The following is a 22,246-nucleotide window of genomic DNA, read 5'->3' as shown; positions in this document are numbered from 1 at the left end:
AATAAAACATCAACAATTCAAAAAAACTCAACAGAAAAATGGAGTTCAGTGTCAAACAGTGAGAGTTTTAGTAACTTTAGGCATCACGTGTTTCCAGGTGGTACTGAGGTCACAGTGACAGCCTGCAAAAGACCTGAAGACAGGCTGTGAAATATGAGACCCAAGAGGTCTGAGATTTGGGAGCTGAAGGAAACCAACAATGAGCTAACTGGAGGATGACAGAGTTGGGTGTGTCCTGATACCGGCATTGACAACTGGCTCAGCCAATCAGGATGGACTGTCCTGACACCAGCTGGGCTACATCATTATCTTCACTCCAGCCCATCATTAGAATTTTCCTGTACATGTGTGGACAGCATGTTTACTTCTATTATTATATATGGGCATTGTTATGTTAATGTTATATATGTTAAAAAGAAACAATTTAAAGAGGCTAAGATAATAAGTACAAATAAAAGTTCTAACATTTCTACCCCATAGAGTATTTGTGAGAATTACGTGAGTTAACACTTCAGCTGGTCCACTACAGGCACTCAATTTCTCTCACTGTTATTATCACTATAATCCAGGACACATTACAAAGATTTTCACTCTTCAAGGCACAAGTACAAATTCTGGAACAGGAGGATTTTTTTCGTGGGAAGTGTTGTGTTAGGCTCAAATGTCTCAGCTTGTTCTAGAATCTCCGAGCCTTGGTGGTACCTCAGGGTTGGGACACGCTGGTTAAGCTGTACTCACTTACCATATGCACTACTTCTGGGTAAATGGGCTCTGTGATCACATTCCGATTATGGGTGATATATTCTACCATCTCACTTAAAGCAGCTCGTTTTACTTCCTTCCACTTTAGGTCACTTAGTGGGTCGGAAACAAAGTCAAAGAGGACACAACACTGACGTAACTTCTGGATAAAAAGCTTCTCTTGATCAGCAGGAGGAACATCTGAAAAGCAGAAAGCAAAGAATATTGATCACAAAAATGCTTGACCCCAAATTATTATGAAACACTTTAAAGCCTTCTACTATTTTTATTTTGAATTAATAGATATTCAAGAAAAAAAGCAATGGGGTGGGGTGACTAGAGGTTAAACATTCCTTAAAGAAAATGGAAAGAAAAAAACACTAGTCACTGCTCAGAACATATGCTTCATATGATAGTTTCTATACTTCTTAACTCTGAGACTACATCGAGAGCAGTTCAGAATAAATTCCCCCTAAATGCGTTCATTCAGCAAATACTATCTGAGAGCCAGTTATCACATGCCAACACCGTGTGGGCAATGGAACAAGAGGCGATCCACAGGCCCCGGCCTGGGGTGAGGGCCATGAACACTCACACCAACATGACAACCGAGATCACAGGTATAGGCAAGACAAGAAGAGGACACGGGAAGGACGTCTCCTCAGGTCTGCTAGTGCTGTAGACGTACAGGGGAGTCTAAAGATTGCCAAAATGAGCTGTTATAAACCCCTGCTGCTCCACAAAGCACTTTTCATTCCCCATTTGGGGGTGGGTCATCACACATCACCAATGATGACAGCAGTATAGAAAATCACTAATAATAACAACCACCACTATTTTTTACTGAGTGCTTATCTGGGCCAGGTACCATCCTAAAAGCTTTATACACATTTACACAATTTTTTCGTGGCATCTTTACAACAATACAACAAGATTAAGAAACAGGTTTAGAGGGTCAGTGTAGGGCTGGGAAGTAATGGAGTCCTGTATGCCTTTCCAGAATTCTGGGAAGCTTGGGAAACTTCTATCTGCCAGTGTGAGCTTGACAGCTTCCCCAGGGTGAGGAAGAGATCGGGCTGATGCTAACGACAGCATTTATTGATAAATATACTGAAATGTGTCTGTGATTTACAAATGTCTTAGGAGATTTGTAGAACTCAGTGACCAGTATTTCCCAAGGGATGAATAAACAGCGCTACACTCATCCAAGGACAAAGGAGCACTTCGAAGGGCACGACAATCCTCTGGATTTTAGTGTCATAAAATGTAGATAGCTTAGTGATATCGTTTCAGATTCCACACTGCCGATTCCTTCAAGAAAATACCCATCTGTTAAGTTCTGGTGTAATAGCAAAGAAAACGTCCGCAGTGACCCGAAGGCTATTAAGACGCTCTTCCTCTTCCCAACCTGTCTTCCTACACTTCAACCAAAACATGCAGCAGCAGACAGAACACAGAAGCACACAGGAGAAGCTGGCTGTCTCCAAGAAGCCAGACGTTCAAGTGATTTGCAAAAATACGAAACAATGCCACCCTCTCATTAAGTTTGTTTTTGTTTTAGGAAACATAATATTTTCATAACACTGTTATTTCTGTTAACAAGTAACAGGTTTATTATTTTAGTAATGAATTAATAATACTTAACTTTTTGTGTGTGTGGTTTAATTTCAAACGTGGTCAATGTCGGTAGCTAAACCGACATACACAAAAGCTCTTTGGAGGCCTACCTGGTTTTGCGGAGTGCGAAGGGCTCCTGAGACCACTGGCCCACACCAGCCTGTACCCAAGGTGCACCTCCTGGGTCCTTGGACTTTCCTGCTTTCATCTGCCCATGCTCACTGCCTCTTCTTCCCAATAGCCCTCCCCACACTTCTTGCCTTCCACCACTACCTGTCCACTTCCTGTTCTGGGTTCTTCTACAGGCCAGTCCTTACTTCCTAGTTAGACAAGATGTGCTAGACTGAGCCAGCCATTTAGCACTTCCTGCTATTTTCAACAGGTAGCTAGCTAGCTTACTATTTCTTCCTCAACGAGATGCTTTTGGAGAACAGGTGCCAGGTGACTGCTCTCCAGTTCCCTCTGTCCCCGATGCCCAAACCTGAATTGACCCACTTCGTGTCCCTGCGATTCCTGTACTGTGTGCAGGGATGTGGGTGAGGGGGTAAGGTACACTGCCTGCAGGACACTTAGGGGACCATGGAAACCAAAATGTGATTCACAAACACTGTGATTACTCAGTGACTCTTCAGTCATTTTAAACAAGTAACAGTCATTACAGTGTTTGGGTCTCCTAACAGTCACACGACCAGCCTTTCCAACGAAAAGCTGTCATTTTCTGGACTGCCTCCTCGCCTGACTCCAGCCCTCGTGTCTGTGCCCTTAGTCCTCCCTCTGCTTTGCTGGGATCACCTCGTTTGAGTTCCTCTGGCAGTCAGAGTCACAGCTTGCCTATTTGGGACCTTTGGACATGCTCATGCTCGGCACTGCAGAGAACTAAGAAGTCCTCATTTCCCCTACGGGCCACCCTGACACCCTTCACTCAGGACCTACTCAGCATGGCTTCTAAGAAGTGCCAGGTGACCCCACTAGGCACACCTCGTCATGAACCCTTGTAAGCACAGAGCCGGGCCGGCCCGGCTGCACCAGGTGGAGATGATGAGACTCAGTGCTAAAACGCCTTGCCCACGGCCACCACGCAGGAAGTGGCACAGCACACGTGATTGTATAGTGTACTCTAACACAAGGGCATCGAGACTCAGACGGATGCTGGAGTCATGTGGGGTGGTGTCAAAGAAATCTTTCATACCTCAAAAGGCCCGAAAGCACTGTTCACTTTTAAAACACAGTATAGTAACTGACATTCAGAGAAAAGACTTGTTGTCACCAAAAACACTAAAATCTATTATGATTAACAAGGAAGAGAAGGGTAAAATCTTTTTTCCATATAATTTCTATCTAAAATTCCTCTAAAGGGAAGAAAATCTCAACTTTCTGGAAATTATGTCAATTCTTCCAGTTTTCCAGACAGCTAAGGTTTTATAGTACTATATTTGTTTATACTTTATAAAAAAGTTTATGATTATAATCTCATAAGCTCTCTTTACTTTTTAAAACTTCATTTGGCTATTACTTTAAAAAATATAATTTCACTATTTAAAAATAATCTATATGATAACCATGAAATTGAATGCAGTAATAAAAATACTGTATCCTTAATCCCTATCAAATAGTTCCATGTTTCTTGAATGCATATTAATTTAGCTGCTTATTGGTCAGCATACTGAAAAAGTCTTTACTTTCTGCTGTGTTAAGAGGACTGCACCACTGGGGAATAAAAATGAGTGGAGGTGGTGAAAGAATATGCTTTATGCCTTTATGTATTGATTTGCAATTAAAAAATAAAGTCTTTATAAGTTAGCATTGCTAATCTTGAAAGCCAAAAAAAAAAGGTATGACAGACTGTAACCTGTACTTGACTTTACTCTTCTGATTATCCATGTAATATAAACCAAATGTTAAAAACTAACCAGCACTGACATTGTTGGTAGTCTACACTTCAGTTGCTTGGTATTCAAGACTGCCTGACTCTGAAGTAATAAACCATGACCTTAAGATTTGACCCAAATCTTATAACTACTTCTATGATACAGAATAGAGATAATAAAAATAATAATAATAATAATAATAATAATAATAATAATAATGGATTTTGAATTCTGCCCATGCACGACAGTGGCTTACTTTAATTTTGAATTGTACACAAACTAATAATACTGACATACTTGTTTCAGAACCTATTAATGAATATATCTTGATCCCAACAGAGAATGTCAACTAAACAGCACAAATGTAGCCTGTTGGAGTTGTCCAATGACAAGGCTTTTTAACTAGAAAGGGTATAAAAAGGACACCTGCCAGGAAATGTCCCGTGACACCACCAAAAAGTCTGATACTACATCAAAACTGCTGATCTAAGAGAAAAGAATATAAACGAAGCTATCACAGTTTAGGCTGGAGAACATTCTTAATATTTGTTAATGCTTCCTTTTATTATTTTTAAAGTTGAGAGCTATAATATTCTAATATTCTTCTACACAAACAACATCACAAGCACCTCATGTTTCTATAAATCTTTTTAGCTCCGCCCCACTCCACCCCATATTTTCACTGATTTGCTAAGTGAACTTGGGATGCTTCCCTATTATGCCAAGGGAAGGAGCAAAATGCATGGGCATACTCATGTAAAATCTGCAGGGGAGGAGGAGGGGAGAAGACATGACCCATGGCATATGAAATAACACAAAGGAGGCGGAGATAAGAATGGACGTGTTACTCTTCTAAAAACACATTAACTAAAGGGAAGCTGGTAATTAGTAAATGATGGATAGGCATGATTAATGAAGGCTGCCATTAGAGCAGGTGTGGTACCCTTTCGGGCTTGGTAGGTGTCCCTGGTCCCACAGGGAGGGAGGTGGCATTCTAACATGCGATATGGAATAGACTTGGTGCATGGCCCCCTGACCTCCAAAGTGGGGGCGTGCCCCGGGGGTTACCCAAGGTAGTAACAGGACTTCCACTTATGTTTTCTTCTTCCACAAAGAATAAAAAAGTAAGAGGTGCTAATATTTAATCCACAAATCGGTACCCACTGGACGTCTGGCTCTGGAGCCCCTGCTAGGCAACAAGAGCCCGCAGGCTTTCCCAGGACATCCTAAACAGCTAATCACAGCCCGGCCAGCTTTACTGGTGCTGCGAATGTGTCCCTCAGCTACAGCAGGGACTGTGAGACGGGACAGAATACATTTGAACCACCAACGCGTAGGACGTGCTAAGGCTGAGTACTAAATTGTCGCTACATGCAAGGAGGCATCATGTGAACTCTGTATACAAAAATAATTTAAAAAGCCAAACCCACTTTCACATGACAAGTCTTGGTGGTGAAAACAAATATTCCAGTATACAAAAAGGACCGACTTTCTGCACAACAGCCGCAGAGGACAGTAGAACCAGGCCTTCCTGGTACAGAGATGAGGGCTTTTCCCAAATAACCGTGACCCCAAAGAAACAGAGACAGAGCAGCAGAAACCATAGACCAAAGATTGTCAACTCAAGAAATGCTCCCAAGGTACAATTGCGAGTGTGTGAACTACTTCCCGGTTGGTCACACAATACTGGTCACACAATACTCGCTAAGTAGCCAAGGCAGCTCGAGAGATCACGTGTCACCACCAGCAACCTGAGTGTTCACTCAGCCTTCTTAATGGCATGGAGCAGGGGGCCCACGAGGGTCTACGAAAATATGCAAAAGAGCAACAAATGAGCAATTTCTCCAAAAGCCAAGAGCCGAACTTCAGCTGTGGCGTCATCTCGTCTTCTAGTCATTTATTCTCAGTGCAAAGTCAGCAGGAATAGTAAATTCACTACTAACAATTTGGGGTATATTTGGGATTCTTCATTAATATGTACTAAATTCTCCTTGAGCTCCAGATGGCAAATCCCCCCCACCAAGAAAACAGAAGCTCAGCAGCATTTTCTGAAATGACCATGTTGCCCCAATGCTTCCTGTGTCCCTTCTGTCCTAGATCAAGCATCTGCACGCTTGACCTGTCACCCGTCACTGCACCAACACTAGTCTTAGATCCCAGGGCCTTAGAATAAGACCAACCGTCTGCAGAGCCAGCCCTTCACCTTGATTGGCTCGGTGTCTCGACTATTTGCGGCCCTTTAAATTTCCCACATTGATCTGGGGAGAACGGAAGTCTTTGCAATATTGAGTCCTCCCATCTGTGAACATGGAATATTTCTCTGATTACTCAAGTTTTCCTTATTACACATCATTTATTAAGATTTATTCTTAGGTATTTGTTATGTTCTGATGCTACTGTAAATAGTATCTTTAAAAAGACAATGTTCTAACTGCTGCTACGATACAGAAGTAGTGATTTGGGCATTACTTTTGTATCTAGCTAGCTTGGTTGACTCAAATTCTAATAACATATATGTAAATCCCTTTGATTTCCTGTGTGTACCGTCCCTTCACCTGCAAATGCCGACTCTGTTCTTTGTCTTGCCAGAGCAACGCTGCAAGTAAGTGGTGAGAGCAGTGCCCTTCACCTTTCCCTGCCTCAGAGGGACGCCTCCCCCCACTCCTCAGAGGGACACCTCTCTCCTCAGAGGGACGCCTTCCCCCCTCCTCAGAGGGATGCCTATCACCTCTCGGAGAGAAGCTCTCACTGGTTCATCACCGAGTCTGATGCATTCGTCAGGATGGGACAACATTCAGCAGATCAAGAACTGACCCACAGATCAGCGCTACCCCAATCCATCTCAGCAGAGACTGTAGGAACTGGATAAGTAAATTCCAAACGGTACATGGAAATGCAAAGGGTCAGCACTAACCAGGACCCTTGGAGAAGAACAACAGGGTGGGGATTCACTGTTCCAGAAATCTAAACTAACTGTAAAGCTTCATTAATGAAAATAGCCAAGCCCTGCAATGCCAGAGAACAGAGTCCAGAACAGGCCCGTGCATATGTGGGTATTTGATTTACGACAACTGGATTACAGACCAGTGAAGAAAGGTCCTTTTAAATATATGGTACTGGGACAAGTAGATTCCCGGGGACAGGAAGGAAGGAAGGAGAAATGGATCACATTATATACAAGAACAAAAAACAATTACATCATTGTTTTTTAAAAGTATCTATTTAGTTACATAAAAATATCTTTATGTGGAAAAAATAAAAAATAAGCTGGAGAGTTTGGAGTTAAATCTGAAAGACAAAGCTCTAATGCATTTAGAAAATAATACAGAATAATATCTTACGTAGAGAAAGGGGGAGAGAAGGACTTCTTATATTTTAAAAAGACATCATTAAAAGATTGATAAATTGAACCATATAATACCAAGTATTTTTCTTCATCAAGACACCGCCAAGAATGAAAAGAAAAGCCACAGAGTAGGGGAACTAACTATTTGAATACAGATAGCCAATGGACTCATGTCCAGAATATATTAACATTTCCAATAAATCAGTAAGAAAAACCCAGAGTACCAACAGAAAAGTAGGCAAAGGTCTTAACCAGGAACTTCACATAACATCCCAAATGGCTAACCATGTATGAAAGGATCATCGCGTATTAATAACCAGACAAATGCAAACCGAAAGCACGAGATACCGTGAGACACCCAGCAGATCGACGATCATTCACTAGTCTGAGGACACAAGTGCTGGGAGGAGGTGTAGAGCTGGATTCTCACACTAGGCCAGGGGGCTGCAGCTGGGGCTTTATCAAGTGCATGGCACACACACGTGCCCGCGAGTCGGGGCTCTCTCCCACGGGCACCACAACATACATAAAAGAACATCCACAGCAGTACCAGCAGCCCAAGTACCCAGCAGTAGTGGACATTACATAACATCCCCAAACCACGGAGATGAATGCAGCACACACAACGCACACAGGAAGGATAAACCTCACAAAGCACTGCCCAGGGAGAGAGGCGAGATCAAAAGGATGCATTCAGCATTATTTCATTTTTATAAACAGGCATCCCTAAAACCCATACAGGACGTGCAGGGGGTTTTTGGGTGCCTGGTCTGGGGTGGTGGTTACATAACTAGTTGTTTCATAATCACTTCATTACAGTTTATATCTGTTTTATATGGTTCTCTAAGTGAGATATATTTCAAATTAAAAAGGTTGCAGAATATATGCATATAGCAAAAAAAAAAAAAAAAAAAAAAAAGAAGACCCTCTCTCATCCCAAAGGCACCCACCAGGTTGCCAACTGGTGTCCCCCAGAGCTGTCCGTGCACACTCCAGGTATGTATATATATGTCAGTCCTTCCCACAACGTTTTAGATCAATCAACCCCGAAAACCTACAGACTAACTTCAATTTAGTTAGGACTGGAAAAACACACACACACACACGTGCAGACACACAGAGACACACATGCACACACACGCACACAATCCCAACACATTGTCTAATGTTCCCCTACATAGTGTTTATATTGAAGAATTTAAGCTCTGGATATCTTTTTTTTAATTGAAAAAATTTCCCAGTCAAAATGAAGTTCTAGGGCCGGCCCGGTGGCTCAGGTGGTTAGAGCTCCGTGCTCCTAACTCTGAAGGCTGCCGGTTCGATTCCCACATGGGCCAGTGGGCTCTCAACCACAAGATTGCCAGTTCAATTCCTTGAGTCCCGCAAGGGATGGTGGGCTCCGCCCCCTGCAACTAAGATTGAACACGGCACGTTGAGCTGAGCTGCCTCCCAGATGGCTCAGTTGGTTGGAGTGCAGGCTCTCAACCACAAGGTTGCCAGTTCGATTCCTCAACTCCTGCAAGGGATGATGGGCAGTGCCCCCTGCAACTAGCAATGGCAACTGGAGCTGGAGCTGAGCTGCGCCCTCCAAAACTAAGACTGAAAGGACAAAAACTTGATTTGGAAAAAAGTCCTGGAAGTACACACTGTTCCCCAATAAAGTCCTGTTCCCTTTCCCCAATAAAATCTTTTTTTAAAAAAAGATGAAGTTCTAAGTGATTTCTAATTGTTTCCTATTTATATAGTTTCTCCCACTCCCCTCCTTCTCTCAGAAAAGATCAGCAATTATGATCCCAAATGTGTAACATAAATGGTAGTATGACTTGTCTATCAGATCTAAAGCACATGGTGTGAAGCGTCTGGCACATAAATACCGAGATCTCAGAGTAGACTCTGACCTTGACCAGGGAGCCTGTATCACAAGGGATTAAACAATTTACCCAACACATACACACAAGGCACTGTAGTAGGCACTGATAAGACAGAAATAAATTAAAACAAGATACAGTAGTCCCCCCATCCGTGGTTTCAGTTACATGTGGTCAACTATGCTCCAAAAATATTAAATGGAAAATTCCAGTTCCAGAAACAAACAATTCATAAGTTTTAAATCACGCCATTCTGAGTGGTGTGATAAAATCTTGCGCTGTCCCACTCTGTCCCACCCAGGACATGACTGATCCCTTTACCCAGCATATCCACATTGTACAGGCTACCTGTCCGTTAGTCACCTGGTAGCTGTCTTGGCTATCAGACGGACTGTCGTGGTATCGCAGTGCTAGTGTTCATGTGACGCTTCCAGCAGCCTAGCACGACGTCACAATGCCCACGTCATTCCCCTCACTCCACCTCATCACATTCTACCAGCTCACAGCATCCCATGAAGGGTGAGTACAATACAACAGTTTGGGAGGAGAGACCACATTGACGTAACTTTAATTATAGTACGTTGTGTTAATTTTCTATGTTATCATTATTATTGTTAATCTCTTACTGTGCCTAAGTTGTAAATCAAGATTTATCCTAGGTCTGTATGTATAGGAAAAAAACCTAGTATAGAGAGGGTTTGGTACTATCCGTGGTTTCAGGCATCCACTGGGGGTCCTGGAACACATTCCCCACAGAGAGGGGGGGATGACTGTACTTGATCTAAAGGAAAAACAACAGCTAAAACATGTGAGAAGAGTGAAGTGCTATGACTGAGACACGTGAGGTACGATGAGCACCAGGGGTTGGGGGACGGGCATGCGGTGAGGGCAGGGTTTCCTGGGGGAACTTGACCTTGGGTCTTGGAGGAAGCGCAGGAGCCCCGTCACGCCAGGAAGGCTAAGGCCCCACTCAGGGAAGACTTTATAGGTGCCCTCTTCTTAGATAAGAGGGCTTGGAAGTTACAGGACAGATTAAATAGGGTGCATTTTCCTGGAAAATCAATTTCCCGCCAAAGACAGAACCTTGAATCAGGACACCAGCGACCGCATTTCATAAGCCCTAAATTAATCACACTGGATCCTTCACATTTTCAGAGAAGGGACTTTGTTTTGTTCACCTCCTTATCCCCTGTATCTAAAACTGGCCGAGCACACAGTGGGGCCTCAGATATTTGTTGAGTGAACAAATCAACCGGAAGAGAATAAAGTCAGGTAATTCAAGTGGAAAGTACCATAATTTAAAACATATTTATATTAAAATAATGCCACATGTATCAGAGTAGAACGCAGTCTACACAAACTCAAGATAAAATCAAGGTCTTCAAAGAAACTGCTCAGAGCAGGCATTTCGGCATTCTGGAATCTCTTAGTCAGAGGGACTTTGATAGAAAAATGTGGAAAGTATTGGGCGTAGAGAGATTTGAATCACAGATGCCTTTTAAGCAGAGAGTGATACAACTTGATCTGGGAGTAAGAAAGATCTCCTCAAAAGTGACACAGGGACTGAAATTAAGGTGCCAGGAGCAGGAAGATCTACCTCAAAAGAAAAGGCTAGTCTATGAAACCAATCGCTCAGCCTTCTCAGGAGGCTACCACGACACTTGCGCTCGGGCCCCTCAGGGAGCTGGCCTGTCAGGGATCATTTGTGGCAATAGTGATCTCTTACTCTGTAAACCCCAACTTCTACAACTCAAAAGCCTGATGAACACGACTGACTGAAATATTCCCTTTTATGTGGATGAAGTGGTAAGACTAACTTGTACCCTGACCCTTAGCACCTACGTGATTTCAAAACTGAGTTAATCCTCTAAACGGTTCCTAATTTGGTTGATGATTTTCAAAATGACAAAGAATTTCTCAGTGTCAAAATGCAAGTATCACAGTTTGTCCATCCTAATGTGCACCTTCCAAATTAACATCCCCACATCAAGCTGCATCTTTCCCTGATGGGGTCTTGCTTTCTTTTTTGGGATTCCTTATAAAACGGTTTGCCCCACACTCACGGCGCCTGGGACCTGATGAGATGTGGTGGTTTAAGTTCAGCCTACTTAGCCAGGTGTCTCGGTGGTGGATACTGTTTTATTAAATACAGCCACGGTGCCCCTCCCCCACATGCTCAGTGTATCACCTAATATCAAGGAGACGCAGTGACACTGGTGACGCGAAGCAGACGGGACTCTGAAGGACGCTAAGAGTGTTCGTTAGTTTAAAAACACGGAGTGCTGTCTACCTGTCATCGACCCTTTCGTTTGGTGGCGTTCCAAGAGAAACAGGCGAGCAGCGTGCCTTCCTGTCGCCAGCACACTGAAACTGCCTTCTCCCAGGCTTTCTGGGTGGAACCTCGCGCTCGGGCAAAATCAAAGTCCTGCCTGCTAAGCTAATTTGGACAGAAATTTGGTAATAATGTGAGGCTGGCCACAAGTTTCTACAGGGACACTTTTGCTTTAAACACGTTCTGCTAGAGAAAACCGGCATTAGGAATGTTCCCTCTAATGTCCCAATTAGTTCATCAGCGTGTTATTCACAGGCATCCAGCTGTTTCTATCTCCCTGCCTGAAGGAACACATCTGCTAACCCTGGGCCAAATTTGGGGTGAAGTCTGCTCAGGACAGCAGATCCTGTGTGGAGCCCACAGCCCAGTGGCTTACCCCCAAATCCGAGCTGCTCCCCTCTGTCACTGAGGCCCAACCCCTTTCAGTTTTTCTGCGATTCTGATTCTTCAGCCTGCCTTCATTTGCATACAGAGAAAGGGGTAGCATACACTGTCCCCACAACCTTCCACCAGCAATCCCCACCCACCATCCCTTTCTCATGCAATTACAGTCTAATTTTATAAGGCAGATCTTTTCATTTCAAAAGCAGGGGCTGGAGCCAAGGTCTAGTTAATTCTCGCCCTTTGCCCCTGAGAACTGGTAGCCTTGCCAGGGACCTGGTGGGAAGGCAGTGGGGGAGGGTGGCGAAGCAGTGTGGTCAGAATGAGATCTGATGAAGCTCAGGAAAGATTGGCTTTCTTGGAAAAGATCTTCATTAAGGCAAGTGAGTTTTTCAGTGAGGGAAGTGTCATGGAAGAAACAAATGACTTCTAGTCTAGAGTCCACCTAAGAACAGAGGGCAGAATGCAGACATTAGTCTAAGCGTCAAATTCCTTTCGCTACAGGACCTCTTGTGGACACACATGGATATTCAGCAAGTGTCCCCACCTCCTGGGACAGGTGGTACGTAAGAGGAACTCGAGATCTTAGGTGAATCTGAAGACTTGGCTTCCTCATAGGGAGAGACTCAGACAAGTCAAGCTCCTAGGAATAAAGATGTAAATCCCCAAACAGCCTGATTTATTCACAGCAGCCACATTGGCTGCTTAAGAACCTAGTTCTAGAGTGCCTTGTAAATGAGCAAGTGTTCAGCCCCTCGGGAAGAGTCCATATCACTTCATCTTCCACCCAGGTGAGCATCTTTGCTGAAATAGTAAACATGAAAGAATCTTACTTGGTGACCAACAGCTCCAGCACACAGTAGATCATTTATCTAAAGCAAGGACAGGTACCATTTCAGGAAAAGTAACTGTTATTATCATATGCGACAAACTAGAAACTGCCACAGGCAGATTTCAGAACTTTTAATGTTTATCAGCAGACAGAACAGTGTAGAGCTCTGAAAAAGATACACTGAAAATACATACACACTTTTCACTTTCATTTTATGATCTCTACTTCCTTTTTCCGTGTCTCAGATAGATACATAGGAGTGGTTCTTTCTGGACACGAGCTCACTTGTGATGAATTTGGGGCTTTTCACACATGTCTGGTGCAGCAGGATGAGTGGACGGCACAAGCCAACCAGCCTCAGGGCCTGAGTTCCAGGACCTGCAGAGACAGCCCTGGGACTCAGGGCCCTCAAGTGATACAGGCAGCACGCCACATGGGAACCACAAAGTCACGGACTGGGTGTGCGTGTATGTGTCTTCCCTCTGGGAGGGCGTGGATGAAAATAAGTGCTGGACCCTTCTAGTCCCCACTCCCAGCATCTCCACACATGCCCCCCCCCCCCCCCGAGGATCAGTATTTATTGTGTCAATATTAACCCGTGCTGGGTTCCAGCCTTCATCACACCTGGTCATCAACTAATCCCTGCCAGGCACCAAGACTGGGAATGCCACAAGCCAATAAAGAGGAATGCTAGCTCTTGTCTCCAAGGGCCCAGGGGCCCTGATGGCAGGGCGTAGCCTTCCCTGGGCTTCCTGACCTGCTCTGACAGGGGACTGTCATGTAACCTGGCTGCTATTCGGGAAGAAGGCTCAGAGGTGGCATCCTCCACCTCCGCTGTACCCCAGCAAATGACAGGCGTGCAACCAATGTGTCACATACACCAACAACGCTGACAAGGACAGAACCACAGGTGTTCATTACAGGGATGTCTGCCGCTGTGCAGGGGTGTCCCTTTTTAGACGGTGGCCCTCAGGCCGGGCTGGGTGGGATGCCTGGTGTGGAGGGCAAGAAAGGATCCTGGGGCACAAACAAAATGGGGAGCTACACAGCGTACACCTGTCACTTCACTGCCTCAAGTAATGCTTCAACTATAAAGAGAAAGCTTTTATTGGAGAGCCGGAAACGAGACAGAAAAGCTGGAAGGCTGCTAGGCAGGTCTGTGCTGTGGCAGGTCTGTCCCCTGTGCCTGGCAGATGTGACCCACCAGGGGCCTGCTCCCAAGTCTGTGCAACTGGAGGATGACCCCGGGGGATCCCATAACCACGTCTGCTCCCACGCCTGCACCTCCTGAGTAGGCCCCTTTATGGCGAGGTGGCGGGGACAATTAGCAGTGACACCGTTCTGCGACGTGTTCCTCCTCCACATCCCTGTCACGAGGGACGCCATGGCTCGGAGGCAACGAGTTTAGGTGGGCCCTTGGATAGAGCGCACACAGTCAGAGGCCAAAAGCCAGGTTCACCCCCACTGCTCCAGGAAACTCTCCAGAGGGGGCCCCCCAGCTGCACAAAGCAGACCACTAAGCCAGGAGACCAGCTGGCCCTGCCTTCCTCCTCGTTGCAGGGAGGCAAGCGTGTACTGAGGAACTGGCCAGGGATGACACACACCGCTCGCCACTTTACAAAAAGGCCTGATTACATCACGCTCCTTAAACCACACACAACTGTATTGTATATTACATTATATGAGACATTATATATTACATTATATAAGACCCGGTCTTATTATAGTAAAATAAGGCCGGGTCTTATATTGATTTTTGCTCCAAAAGACGCATTGGAGCTGACCGGCTAGGTCTTATTTTGGGGGAACTACGGTATTTAAAACATGAAACACTCAACTGTTTTGTACGTGCTGAAAAAAATTTGGCTGATCCTTCCCTACCTATTTGATCCAAATTGCACAGGAAGCTGAGCTTAAGCTTTGACTCATGCATGTACACACTTCCATTCAATACCGACCTCCTTGAGGCGGCAGGGTTAAGTCTGCCAGCGCAATGGGGTCTCCATGGGGGGACCGAGGTGAGCCGCCTGGACCTGGAAGGGTCTCTTCTGTGGGGAGGACGAGAGGTCCACTGCATGCTGGCCGGCGGTGCTGATCTCCAGGAAGTGTCAAGAACCACACACAAGATGTTCCACGGGGCAGCTGCAGCCTCAGTTGTCTTTGAGGCAGGGCGGGCACCGCATGCCAGGCCAGGAAAAGGTTGCTCCTCCTTCCAGCTTAAGCCCGGGCAGGTCCTGGGGACTGTGAGATCCCAGCCTTGGGTTGGCTCGCCCATCTTGGGCCCTGCTGCCCACCTTGGTCTCAAAGGATTCCCCCCTCATCAGGCATGTCCCAGCCTGCACCCCCGGAATCTTTATTCTCGACAGCTCTCTGCCTTTGGAAGCAGAGTGTTTCATTACGAAAGGAACACCACGGTGCTGCACCCACCAGTGGCAGCGCCTTTCTGGACACAGAGTGCCCTTGAGGAACCTGTAGCAGGATACTGCTTCTTGGTGACCTGAGCTGGTGCCCTTTGGGGGACTCTCCATTGTCTAGTCCTCTAAATTCTACTCCTCTGTACAAGGCACTTTCAAAGACTTGTTCTCTATAGTCCAAATTTTATGGTTAAATCAAAACAACTTATGCTCGTGGCACTTTGAGGTCATCACTAGATGCAGCTGCTCCTTCATTTCTGAGTCAGTATCCTTCACTTAGCAAATATTTATAAAGACCCCGAGACATGGCCCCAGCAGAACGAAGGTGGTTAGAACTTGGGTGGAGAGCGGGAATACTTGGATTGGAATCCCAGCTCCACTTGTTACTACCTGAGTGATCTCAGGCAGAGTACTTTGATCTCTTTGGGCCTAAAAGATTAAAGCCCCAAGTTGGGCCCCACAGTTTCCCCAACTGGAAAATGGGGATAAGTAGCAGGGCTACTGTGAATGGATAGGATATGCTCAGAGTAACGTCTGAAATAGAATCTGTTCTCAACAAAGGTGCCTGGTTTTTGTTTTCTGTTAACTGGATGCCAGCAGACGTGTTAGCTTCTCTCTCTCAACCTTGTTTATGCTCCTATCCTTGAAAAATATCTGTCGCAGAAGCAATGCTGCTTTTCATCCTATCCAGGCATCTGCAAGCAGGCCACTAAGGCACACAGCAGCTAAACGGTACCCAGGACAAGGCAAAACCTCAGTTTGGTGGTGTCTGGCTGCGTGTAAGGCAATTAAGCAGATGTGCTGGCAAATAGTGCACTGACCGCGGTCTGCGGTTAGCTCAGCAGAGAACACTGTGGCATGAGGGCAGCCACGTAATGCTGGCGGAGAGAGGCCGAGGGAACCCCAAATCCAGTTATCACACCCGCCTGCTGGGTCACAGAGGAGCCAATCTCTCTGACGAGTTCACAGATGTTTTAGTACTATCAATTTGTAGCATAACTAGATGTGAATGGAAAAATATCCTTAAAGTTTGATAGGCTTATAAAGGATTTTGGTGGAGCTGGATTTTTTTTTTTGGGGGGGTAACTAGAAGCTGTCATGGTAAGAAGATACACAACACTGGAAAGTAGCGAGCAGATCACTGTGACCAGCTAGCTGCTTGATATACGAGGGCCTCAGTTTCCACGTCTGAAAAGTGAGGTTCTTTCTAGCTTTAAGAGGCTGTGTGAGAGCCCCTTTCCCAGAGACTATAATGTGCCAGCAGCGGGTTCCTAGAGGGGAAAAGCTGGAAACACAACAGCATCTCCAGACAGAAACGAGAAAAATGGTGTGATTAAAAACAAAAATTCAGCCCAGTAACTGGTAAGTGGGTAGCACAGGGAGGAGCACGCACAAAGCCACGGGCGTGAACCTCTATGTGAAATCGTTCTCTCTGCATGTAGCCGACCAGTAGTCTTTACATGAAACTGGAACTTAGTATTTAACTATTCAACTGCTAACATATGATGTGTTAATGTACTGCATATTTTTGAAGAATTTTTTCAGAAAAATGATACATGTTTGCTGTGAAATAAAAAACTGCAAATGACATAAGAAAGGAAAACTCAGAGAGAGCGCTGCTGGCAGCTGGGTGTGTGTCCACGTGGGGTCTGCACACACACAGCCGGCTGAGTCCCGTCTACACCCCTGAACAGCACGCTTCACTCGCTCCTGTTTTCACCTCCCTCGAGCCTATGTCAAGAATGTCCGCAGATCAATACACAGGCCAACATCATTTGTAATTGTTTGGAGTTTCACTGTACATGTGTACTATAATTAATCAAATCAGTCTTTTCATAATGTTCTTTAAAAAAAACATTATAAACTATGCTTTGTGATTATACTAGTAAGTGGAAGACGGAACACATTTATGTAGTTCTACTGTCTTCCAAAAACTCACTAAAAAGGACAGTGAAGTTTGTAAACGGCTCACACCTTCAAGGCAGTGGGACTGCTGGGCTGGAGGGCAGGTGGAGGGAGGCTGGCCGGACAGCCTGCAACGGGGGTGCAGGGCAGTGGCGTGGCTGCGGGATGGCGGAGAAGCCACCTGGGATGTCCTGGCGAAGCCCCAGAGACCCTGGTAAGAATGTCCCCGGGCCTGGAAGCAGGGTGCAGGGGCCAGAACTGTCCTCCACAGGCCCTTGACTCCCCCGTGACTGCAAAACTAGAGGTCTTTTCTCTGCAGCAGGAAATACTTGAGAACATATTTTTTAAAACAATGTGTTTAAAGGCATCAATGAGCTCACAAAATAGGATTTGTAGGATCAAGAAGACTAGACAACAGAAACCCAAAGAGATGAGCCCTGCATCTGAGGTCGCCCTTGCCTTCTAGAAAGGGGAAGTGCCCTCCTGGGGGCGGGGGCCAGGTAGACCCCCATGCTCACTGACCGTACACACACACGCAAGAGAAATGACAGAGCAAATGTGGCGAAACGCTGGACAAACAGGTGAAGCCTGATAAAGAAAATTCTTTGTGCCCTTTTTCAACTTTCTGTATATCTGAAATGATTTCAGAAAGTTAAAAACAAACACAGCACAAATAAAGCATGGAAGTTGAGTTTTCCCAAATGCCACCTTCAGACTTATCGAGATGCTCCATTTTACTTTGACCTGTTAATGTGAGCTGCTCTGGCTTCTCTTTTCACTAGGCTAGCCAGGTTTCACACAACTCTTCTTCCTCCCCCTTCCTCTGCTGCCCACCCCCTTCCAAAACCAGCTCTTGGGCTTCTTTTTGTTATCAGTTTCTTAATTCATGCATTTCTGCTTTTGTCTTTATAGAATACAGCAATTCTTTATTTTGATCCTTTCTATCATTTAAAAGTCTTTAAATAATTTCTTCTCCTTTATTGACCATGCCTGCTCTTTAATTCTGCAAGCTGTCACCTTATTATACACACTCCTTCACTGGAGGCATCGGTGGCCCAGGATCTGACAGCACAGCCCAAGGGAGGCAGCCTCGCCTCAAACCTCAATCCTCCACTCACCCGCTGCCACTCGTGGAGGGTGTGCTGAGCTCGAGCTTCGTCCCCTCATGGGTGCATGGGGCCGCTGGCAGTACCCCCTTCAGGGGTGAATGTAAGAAGTGAGCTGACAGGTGTAAGAGCTTAGAACCGGCCCTGCAATACCGTTGTTATTACTGGCTGGTGTTCATTTGACAACATGGTTGAGTGCCAGACGGTGTTCTTACTTTGAGGATAAAGCTTTTGATCCAACAGGTAAGGTCCTTGCCTTCATGGAGGGTTTACTCAAGTGGGGGAGACAAGCAAGTAAAAAGAAAAAAACCTGCCAATAAACAGAACAACTTTAGGAAAGAAGAAACCCTAGTAAAGACGGGGCCTGTCCACGGAGACAACTCCCAGCTGAAAGGTGGGTGCTAAGGGGGGGCAGCAGTGGGCGCTAAGGAGGGGGCAGCAGTGGGTGCTAAGGAGGGGGCAGCAGTGGGTGCTAAGGAGGGGGCAGCAGTGGGTGCTAAGGAGGGGGCAGCAGTGGGTGCTAAGGGGGGGGCAGCAGTGGGTGCTAAGGGGGGGGCAGCAGTGGGTGCTAAGGAGGGGGCAGCAGTGGGTGCTAAGCAGGAGCCCTGACCGTGGAGGCGCCAGCACCAAGGAGGAGACCTGCCTTCTGCCCCTATACTTATTCCTATTTTTATTGCATTATGTGACAGAGTATGGTTTCTACTTATTTCAACTTTTTGGGAATTGCAGAGGCTTCTCCGTGAACAACTCTATGTTAAACTGAAACACTTGGTGTGCACCTGTTTTCTGCAGTCCCTCTGGCTCGCTGCAGTAACTCCATCTGCTCCGGGAAGGGCTGGGCGGGCAGGCAGGCGCGTCTCCCACCACTGCGGGCCTCCGCATGTGGTCTCAGAATCCCTCCAGCTCTTGCCATTCTATGGTCTAGGCTACTTCCGTGCACGGTGCTTTTGTCATCCTGGGGATGGTGCGCCTCAGCATGATGAAGCCACCCTATCTCCCTTAGCCTCTTTGGCCTTGAATTCGCCTTAGCCCAGAATTAAAGTCATGACCCCTGCTTTCCTTCTGTGTCTGCCTGTCAAAAACAGTATAAATGGAGCCAATCTGAAATGGAGTGGGAGCTGCCCTCCCAGAGGACCTGCCCGGCCCGTCTCAGGCCTCGGGCCTCAGGCCTCAGACCTCAGACCTCTGGAATGTGAGAGCAGAGCAAAGGAACCTCTGGCATAAGCCTAAAGCACCTCTGTGCCCTTAAAGAACTGTTTGCAAAGATAACAAGAAAGCAGATAATATGACTACTGAACTGAAATTAAAAACTGTTTAGAATTAGTGTCATTATGTTATGTCATCTGCCCCAACGGAGATGCCTTCTACGGACCTGACTGTACCCTTCCCTTTCTCACAAACACCCTTTGTCTGTGTCTCCCAATCGGAGCACTATTTGACCTCTGTCTGAATCAATGATTCTCACTTTGAAAGGCCTTTTACTTTTAGGTTAACACGGCTAACATATTTCCTTTTTCATTTTCATATTTCTTCTCTATTCGTTTTAATGCCCTTTTACATATTACCTACCTCATTTTAGGATTTAAAGCAGAAGTTAGAATCACATTTTGTTCAATTTGTGATATACAGTAATGCATATGTAAGTGTAACTTAAATTTGTGGAAGTAATCCTTAAATTTTGCTAGCCTAGAAAAATGTATTTAACTCCCTATTAGATGTTCTATTTAAATAAATTTATTCATTTTAAATAGCATTTTGAAAGAGATCTTCAGATCCGCGAGATATAAATTTCCAAAATTACAGAATGACTCATTGACAGTTAGAATTGAACGTCACAAAAACTAGCTATGAGCGTGTGCATGCTCCTAGAAGCTGTGACTCTGATCGGAAGGCCACAGGACATCACTGTTCCTGCTTGGGCCAGACAGTCTTCCTTTGGCAGCCCCTGCCAAGCAGCTGTGTTCTCGTAAGGAACACAGTCCAGGCTATCAGGCCACCAGCCAGGCAGAATCAGAGACCCCTACGACTAACAGACGAAGGCTGCATGTATTCCTCCCTATTCACGGGACCAGAACACACTCCTAAAAGCAAGAGGCTTCTCCAGGAATCGGACAAGAAAGGGAAGCAAAACAGAAGATCCTGCCAGACCTTCTAACCTTTCTCTGAGGCTTTTTCAACACAAGCTCCCAGGAGTACGTTTTTAACACATGCTCCCTGTCCCTGAATTGAAGTGACTCTCCAAGATCTGAGGACTTTTTCTCAGGGTTTTATGGCCAAGTCATCTTGGGAGAGAAAAGGGTAGTGGTGGTCAATGAGAGGGTTAATTTTGCAGTTTCTCAGCATACTATCAAGATTCAATCCTCTAACCCCACCCAGATTCCTGATAAGACCAAATTAGTAACTCAATGCATAAATCCTTTGTACAGATGTCCCCAAGCAACACGTATGACCTCATAATTTTAAGGGACTTGGATGTCAGGCTTGAAGTTTCACCTACAAGACACTGAGTCTGGGAAGAGAATTCCCCTTGAGCCATTTCTCCTGGAACAGTCGCTAACCACAGAGGAAAACACCCACTCCGATTAAATCCTGGTGGCCTGCCCACTCAACAGCTACATGCAGGTGCCTTATCAAGGGATTGTTACATGTCATGATCTTTGTTCATCTCCTTTTCTTGCGAAGATTATTTTTCGTATGGATTGAAAGGACTCCTTCTTCCTGCAACTGGCCTCAGTGTCGCCGTCGCTGCTGGTGGCCCCACACACAACCTCAACAGCCTGAGCGGGTGGACAAGGAGGACAGATGAGGTCAGGGGCTGCTCAGTTCCACAGCCAGGCCTGTGGGGTCCAAGTCCACGCGGCACTCAAGGTGTCCTTCATGTGTGACAAGACTGTCCTGACTGGGCCATGTGGCCCATCAGCAGGACGACCACTTTTAAACTTGTGGAGACATCAAGTCAAAACCAAAGCACCCCCAGCCGTGTTAGAGAGAAAATTTAGAACAAAACCTGTTCGTAGTACTTTGATGTTTCAGACAGCATAGTTACAGATTAGTGCTACCTGACCCTTAGAACGAGCCCATGAGAAAACTCCGTTTGGAGCAGTTACTTGAATTGACAATTAGTTGGGTCCTCTTACTCCATCACACCGTGTCCTCTCCAGATGAAAGCAGATGAGATGTCAGTCAGGGAGGGGGCTTTTGGGCTGGGTGATCAGAGCCAGGAATGAATGCAAAATTAAGAACAGTAGGTTACCCACGGTGGTAGTTTCTGAAGAATTATCAAACCACGAAATTAAATCAGTTGTTTTAGGCAACTTTGTGATCCTGTGAAACTTGTGCCAAACTTTCTGAGTCTAGGAATCTGCCTGCTGACCTTCAGTAACCCGTCTTCTTCAAACACCTGCTCTCGTCAAACAAAGCTGGCCAAGACTGCTCACTCCTCAAGGGTGGGGCCTGCCCTGGAGTGGGAGCCTCCCCACCCCCTGCCCACACGAATGGGAACCCCAACACTGGCCAGTTAACAGAAGCACCCAGCACCAGGGCCCACCGTCAGCCACAGGGACAGGCCCAGGCTGCAGGACCCCCTCCCACGCAGTCTGGGCCAAGAGCAAACGACTTGATTAGAGGGCAACGTTTTGGCAAATCAACGCTTTTCTCCTGGAAACTGAAGCTGCCAACTATCAGTTTGTACAAATCGGAACCTGAATTTGGGACATGGGAGGAATCGGGTACATCGAGTCATCATCGCTGTTAACATTACTGATTCTAGTATGTTCCAGACTCTGTGCCAAGCACTCACGCCCTCAGCTCACTGAATACCCACAACCACCCACGGG

At 45.8% G+C, this 22,246-nt stretch overlaps 1 protein-coding gene across 5 annotated transcripts in view; it reads right to left on the bottom strand.

The window, feature by feature from the left end:
• PPP2R5C (protein phosphatase 2 regulatory subunit B'gamma) overlaps positions 1–22,246 on the bottom strand; it is a 137,373-nt gene that overhangs the window by 53,776 nt on the left and 61,351 nt on the right. For all 5 annotated transcript variants that reach the window (XM_081047812.1, XM_081047811.1, XM_081047813.1 and 2 more), the window contains one exon: positions 743–942. In XM_081047812.1, the coding sequence (XP_080903938.1) occupies positions 743–942 (200 nt within the window). The remainder of the gene's footprint in view (positions 1–742; positions 943–22,246) is intronic.

The sequence above is a fragment of the Rhinolophus hipposideros genome, assembly GCF_964194185.1.
Source record: "Rhinolophus hipposideros genome assembly, chromosome: 5".
Lineage (NCBI taxonomy): Eukaryota > Metazoa > Chordata > Mammalia > Chiroptera > Rhinolophidae > Rhinolophus > Rhinolophus hipposideros.
The sequence above is the reverse complement of the archived record's forward strand: the minus strand, read 5'-3'. Positions and strand labels throughout refer to the sequence as shown.